Source organism: Bos mutus, chromosome X, assembly GCF_027580195.1.
Source record: "Bos mutus isolate GX-2022 chromosome X, NWIPB_WYAK_1.1, whole genome shotgun sequence".
NCBI lineage: Eukaryota > Metazoa > Chordata > Mammalia > Artiodactyla > Bovidae > Bos > Bos mutus.
The window spans coordinates 69,076,875-69,083,528 of record NC_091646.1 but is presented as its reverse complement, the minus strand read 5'-3'; the positions used below and the strand labels follow the sequence as shown (position 1 = coordinate 69,083,528).

Here is a 6,654-nt window from a genome sequence, read left to right as displayed (position 1 = left end):
TCCCCCACTCCTAACCAGCTGTGTGATCTTAAGTAACATCTGCGGCTCTAACCAGCCATTTTTCCTATCCTCTCAAGCCAGAGGTCCCATGAACTTCCCATGGAATCTCTCACCCCCAAGTGAACCCCAATCATTTCTGTTGGCTGCACCACCATCTTCCCAATGCCCTCAGACTGAAAACCTCAGAATGCACCTTCTATTGTCTCACCAACTTCACTCTCTCTCTAATCCCCATCTCCAATCAATTGCCCCTTCTTGCCAATAATCATCTATAGCATGCTTTACTATAGACCTAATTTTAGACAAAGAGGATTTCCTGTCCATCTAGTTAGTGAGTACTGTCTGATTGAAAAAAGCCAACCATTTTTTCCTCTCTCTTGCTCCTCTACAAACTACAGGGGGATGAAAAGGAGGGCAGAGACAGAGACATGTAAAATGGAACCTCCTGGGTTAGGACTTTGACCTCATGGTCAGGGGAGGCCAGGCAGAGTCAGGGAGAGTATAGTGAGACTTGGCACAATGACTGGGATGTTGACTCAATTTGTTCATTCAACAAGTATTTACCAAGTGTTGGACATCACACTAACCTCTCTGTTAGGTGGCAAAGATGAATTAAGGCAGGCTCTTTAATGAAGATACTCACAATCTAGTGGAGGACAGATGAATAAACTAATTACAACCCGATCTGCTACTGTGTTGCCATTGAATTTGAACCGAGGACTCTGGGGCAGAAGAATGTGGCATGACCTTGCCTGAGGGGACTGGGTTCTCACAGATCCAGAAGGACCTGAGCTGCATGCATCTCCAAGGTGGACAAGTGGGATTAGGTACCCAGGAAGAGTGCTGGGCTGTCCATGGCAGTTCCAAGCTGAGGGATCATCAGGTCCACTGTCAGGAGGCTTGAAAGAGGCAGTTTTGTCAGAGCAGTAACACCTTGGAGTGGCTTAAGCTTTGAGGTTTGGGATAGGGTAAGGGAGCAATGGGTGTCCTGATGAGTGCAGGAGGCAGGAGGTGAAAGGCAGAGGGACCTGAGGGGCCAGGCAGGAGGCCCAAGGGCACTTTCAAAGTAGGGAAATCACATGATTAGGTCTAAATTTTAGTTAGATAACCGGATGATCTCGAATGGCTCCTGTCTTCCCTGAGACTTTATGGTAAATGCCAAATGCACTGTACAGAAATGGAGGGGCAGAGTTCAAGCAGAGATCCTACCCTCCCACCCGCTACACTCCACCCCCTTGGCAATCTGTAGAGAAGCCAGAGGGAAAAAATATTGATTCTTCCCAACTTATAGTAAGGGCAGGTCGACTGGCTCCAGGGAACTCAGGAGAAGGAACACACAATAGGTTTAAGGAACAGTATTAGTTATTCATTTTAATGTATTCTTTAAAATTTATTTATTTGAAGTATAGTAGATTTACAAAGTTGTGTTACTTTCAAGTTGTACAGAAAAGTGATTCAGATATATACATATAGACATATATAGATATAGATATATTATTTTTCAGATTCTTTTCTACTACAGTTTATTACACGATGTTAAATATAGTTCCTTGTGCTACACTGTAGGACCTTATTCATTTCAGTGTATTCTAGTGATTATACGGTCCTGTATATGTGGGACTTAAAATAGCCTCACTTTAGGCAAGAGAGCTTGTCTAACTCATCTTGGTCCAGCACCTAACACAGAATCAAGCGCTCCAGAGGTTCCCAGCAAATACTGGAGGGATGAGGGCGGGAAAGGAGAGGGAGCAATTCGCCCTTGGGAGACACCCGTTTTTCCACGGCGATTTCCAAGCCCCGGACCTCTGACCTCCCACCAGTAGATGGCAAAATAGCCTTCTCGCGTGCCGTAAAAGGGCGGAGCTGGTAGGAGGGTCCAAGGTTCCTGCGCGCGCAGTCGCGGGCCCTGTTTTCTCCTCTCGCCGGAAGAAGGCGGGCCTCTTTTCGTGCCTAGCGCAGCCATGGTAAGGCGGATTCTTTGCGAGCTCTTGAAGCTCCATCAGCCTCCATCCTCCCAGGGCTGGGGCTGCCCGGGACTCCGGCACTCTCGCGGGGGGTGGTCGGGCCGAGGCGAAGGGAGAGGGACCTAGTGGGGTGGGCACAGGCTGGGTAGATGGTGAGATCGAACACCAGCTTTCAGCTGTAGGGGGAAATTGGTACTGCTGGCGGGAAGGCCTTGGTATCTGGGCCGGCCACACCCGGCCACGCATCATGCGGCCCTGGGAGGAGCGGCTTGTTTCCCAGAATGGAGCCCCGGGTGGGCCCGGAGGATAGACGTCTGGCCCGGGGCAGGAGAAGAGATTCTTTCCGTCGTGTCTTTGGCACGCTCTGACTTTAGCTAATGTGATCGGTGAGATTCAGTATACGGCTTTAAAAAGGCTTCTTTTCGCACTTTAAGGTGAAAAATGATCTTAGCTACTTTAGAGTTTGAGGAAGCAGCTATTGGCACGTGGTTGTGCCAATATCTCAACAGCTAACACTTGAAAACCAGATACATTTCGAGAAGATTTCTGTTTGATATAGAAGCACAGATTGAGTTCTGGTCCATTTCTGTTACTGGCTGGCTGTGTGCCTTGAAGTCCATCCCCTGGCTGTTTCACCAGCAGTATCCTAGTAAAAACATCCTCTAGAAGCATACACACTTTTAAGTAGTAATATGTAAATAACTTAGTAACAGGAAATACTGTTCTTAGAGACAGTAATCAATTAACAGTAAGGAAACTGGTTGCAGTTTGCGGCACCTGTAGTATTTGCTGGGTACTGTGTGTGTTTTTGTTAAAGAGGAAACGATGCTGTTCTTTCGAGAATAATTGTGTAAGCTGTTCTTGAAAACACCTGAAACAATTTAACAGTATTAAAATCTGAAACTTTAGGCTCGGGGTCCCAAGAAGCACCTGAAACGCGTAGCAGCTCCAAAACATTGGATGCTGGATAAACTGACCGGTGTGTTTGTAAGTATCATTATATTGTAACCCTGTTTTTTTACGTTGTATGTTTGAAACATTTTGTACTGTTTCTGTATGTGTGGATATCCCTGATTACTGGATCGGAAAATTCACTGCCTGCCAGAGGTTCTTTTGGGGTCGGGGCAGTCTGAATCTCGGGACTTAAGAGGTACCTTTTTTAAAGTGATAAATTAATCATTTACAGGCCCCTCGTCCATCTACCGGCCCCCACAAGCTAAGGGAGTGTCTCCCCCTAATCATTTTCCTAAGGAATAGACTTAAGTATGCCCTAACTGGAGATGAAGTAAAGAAGATTTGCATGCAGCGTTTCATTAAGATCGATGGCAAAGTCCGCACAGATATAACCTACCCTGCTGGTTTTATGGGTAAGTGGTTAGTGATGGGCGCTTGGTGGTAGCCCCTTATATTTTTGTAAATCTTGCTATCTAAAAAGGTGGTTGTATTAAATACTGGTGAACTTTTGTCAGAGTCGTTGCTGGTATTCAAAATGGGAAGCATATGGATATTTTTTCCTTATGTGGTTGTTGCTCAGCATGGTCTACTGGGGTGCACTGTAGTAACCTGAGTTATTGTTTGATATCAGATGTCATCAGCATTGATAAGACTGGAGAGAACTTTCGTTTGATCTATGACACCAAGGGTCGCTTTGCTGTTCATCGTATTACACCTGAGGAGGCCAAGGTGAGTGATGCAAGTACGCTGGGCTGTTGTTTTAAAGTACTTGATTCTAAGTTACAGCCTGAATTAAGTACATGGGCTGATCCATTGTGAGGTAGGTAGATTAGGATTCCTTATAATCTTATACCTGGAAACATCTAGTCAGGTTAGCATCCTCAACAGATTGTTACCTTTTTTTATCGCAGAAATGAATTCGCACTGAACAGTGACTTCTGATTGCTGGTGTTTTTTTGTTTGAGGCAAGCAGAGTGACTTCTAGAAATGTTTGAGTATCTGAAGTGTGGGATAAGGGGCCAGAAAAACCCAATGTCTAGTCCAGTCGGCCTTTTGTCTAGCTTTATTCTGGAAAGGGGAAAGGTATTAATGGAAAGGACCAATAGCCTTTGGGGCACTAATTTGAGATAACGCAAAAGGTTACAGACACTGATTATTTAATCCAGTTTGTTGTGGTTTTATGTATAAGTTCATGGCTTCTTCCATTATTGGCTGTAAATGAAGGTTAATTCAATTGGGTGATTCAGCTCCTAATTTCCTTAGCTGCCTGCACTGTTACCAGCAGGCTGGAGAGCATGTCCAATGGAATCGAGGTGATTTGATTCATTTAAAGAATATTTTGGGGAGTGAAAAATCCAAAAGTGAAATGGTTTGTGAAATAGTTGATTTGATGAACTGGTAATGCAATTGCCCTTTGTGAGACAAAATTCAATTGTGATATAGAGGGAGCCATTAAGAGGCACTTGTTAGCTGGGTGAGTAGAAGGGAAGAATTCAAGCTGTCCCAGACTTAACCTGAGAATGGGGCTGTAATTTGCATTTGAGAGGGGAGGAAATGGTGGTGATTAGCCCTCCTGGTAGTTCCCAGGTTGTGAGGCCTTCCAGTTCCTTGAACTTTTAGCCTTGGGGTTGATACAGTGCTACGAAGAAAACACATAAGAAATAGGAAGATTAATCTAGAAGGGGGGCCAATGTGCAAGATGAATTTATTGCGGAGTGGGAAGAAAAGTCAAGAACACCATTATTCAGCTGTAGCTCTTTAGCTGCTGGTTACATCTTTAAAGTGGTGACAGAACTGTCGTACTCTGGAGCATAGTGCTTGTGAGCTGGACTGATGTGGCTAACCTTGTGTGTTTCTAGTATAAATTGTGCAAAGTAAGAAAGATATTTGTGGGAACAAAAGGAATCCCTCATCTGGTAACCCATGATGCTCGTACCATCCGTTACCCTGATCCCCTCATCAAGGTGAATGATACCATTCAGATTGACTTGGAGACTGGCAAGATTACTGATTTCATCAAATTTGACACTGGTAAGCAGCCTCTACTACATAGGCATTCTCTTTAGGCAGAATTCTCATAGGCAGGCATAAGAGCTGTACTTTGCTTTTAATTTTTAAATTGATTGAATCTAGGACTTGAACAAGGTCTGGGTACAGGGTTTTATTTTTTGGGTTTGTGGTCTAATATGCACCTAATTCGGAGAAGGCAATGGCACCCCACTCCAGTACTCTTGCGTGGAAAATCCCATGGATGGAGGAGCCTGGTAGGCTGCTGTCTATGGGGTCACACAGAGTCGGACACGACTGAAGTGACTTAGCAGCAGCATGCACCTAATTAGCAACCAAAGCTAGATGTCTTTTGTTGATACAGTAACAGATCAGGAACAAGGCAAGTCTTTTAAGAAATGTTCAGTGAATATGTAAAAGCAAAGCCTTGTGTCATTGTAGTTTTCTGGTGGCCATGAGGGAATTGAGATACAGCCTTTTGTAATTGACTCATCCTCCAAATCTGTTCACAACAGTAGCAGAAAATTAATTGTACCTTGAAAGATAAACAACTTTGTTTGAAACCTGTCTCTCTCATTGACTACCATTTCCTTCCTATATAGGTAACCTGTGCATGGTGACTGGAGGTGCTAACCTGGGAAGAATTGGTGTGATTACAAACCGGGAGAGGCATCCAGGTTCTTTTGATGTAGTTCATGTGAAAGATGCGAACGGCAACAGCTTTGCCACACGGCTCTCAAACATTTTCGTTATTGGCAAAGTAAGTCTGGGTTTCTCTAGTCCAGGGAAACCTGTAAAATGCTGGGATTGTAGCTCCTGGTTCCTGCTAAAGTGTTATAAAATAAAGCCTCCTCTGGGATAGGGCTTACAGCAGGGCTGAGGCAAACCTGTGCTTTTTCAGCATCACAGTATGGGGTGTGGGGACCGGATCACCTGGGTTGGTGAAAAGTGCCAGTAATGGGATGAATATACCTTATAGTTTGGCTCTTTAATTTGTACCTGTGGGAGATTGTGGGGGTAGAGGGTAAGCTAATGCTTGGCCTTGGGCACAATTGCAATATATCTAAGACTAGTTATGAAGGATATTGTAGTTTGCATTTACATACATGGGCAAAAAATTTTAAATGGGTATTTCAGATAAATGACTGCCTGACTGTTGCTGAGTGCTTTCACAAACAGGTTTCTCTTTCTCTTGACAAACATAAACATAACATGTGCCAGCCTGTTAATGGTGTGTAGCAGGTTTTGATTCTCCTCTTTTCTCCTCCAGGGCAACAAACCGTGGATCTCTCTTCCCCGTGGAAAGGGTATTCGCCTTACCATTGCTGAGGAGAGAGATAAGAGATTGGCAGCCAAACAGAGCAGTGGATAAAATGATCTCTATGTGATGTGATTGGAAAAGTCTTTGTAATTAAAGATAATACCAAGTGATTAATAGTATCTTTGGTGTTTGCTGTGGTTTGGGTTTTTGGTTTGTTTGCTTGCTTTGAATTTTCAGGCAGGCTTGGCATTCTGGGATATGATGTCTCCTATAGGCTAGACTTCAATGATGGTAGGAAAACATATCAAACCTTGGCAAGAAGGAGAAGCAAGTAAATATTTTATACATAGTATCTTTTTTTTTAATCCCCCTCTTTTCTCTGGTCTTTATTGCACTACCCCATATATAAGCCTGGCTCATCTGTTTTTCCCACTTCTGTGCCCAGCTTGCCAAATGGCATGGTAAAAA

At 44.0% G+C, this 6,654-nt stretch overlaps 1 protein-coding gene across 1 annotated transcript; it reads left to right on the top strand.

Annotated features, from left to right (window-relative positions):
* The first annotated feature begins 2,834 nt into the window (after positions 1 to 2,834).
* Positions 2,835 to 6,356, top strand: RPS4X (ribosomal protein S4 X-linked). The gene is made up of 6 exons (XM_005904023.3): positions 2,835 to 2,951; positions 3,151 to 3,331; positions 3,550 to 3,647; positions 4,778 to 4,949; positions 5,528 to 5,685; positions 6,196 to 6,356. Exons 1-6 carry the CDS (start codon positions 2,925 to 2,927, stop codon positions 6,295 to 6,297), a joined length of 738 nt encoding a protein of 245 aa, XP_005904085.2. The 5' UTR covers positions 2,835 to 2,924; the 3' UTR covers positions 6,298 to 6,356.
* The last annotated feature ends 298 nt before the right edge of the window (positions 6,357 to 6,654 follow it).

Excerpts from the sequence above, each read along its gene's own strand:
- RPS4X (XM_005904023.3), top strand. The coding sequence starts at position 2,925 with ATGCTGGATAAACTGACCGGTGTGTTT. Across the intron at positions 2,952-3,150 it reads ATAAACTGACCGGTGTGTTT|GCCCCTCGTCCATCTACCGG; the intron begins GTAAGTATCATT and ends AATCATTTACAG. Across the intron at positions 3,648-4,777 it reads TTACACCTGAGGAGGCCAAG|TATAAATTGTGCAAAGTAAG; the intron begins GTGAGTGATGCA and ends GTGTGTTTCTAG.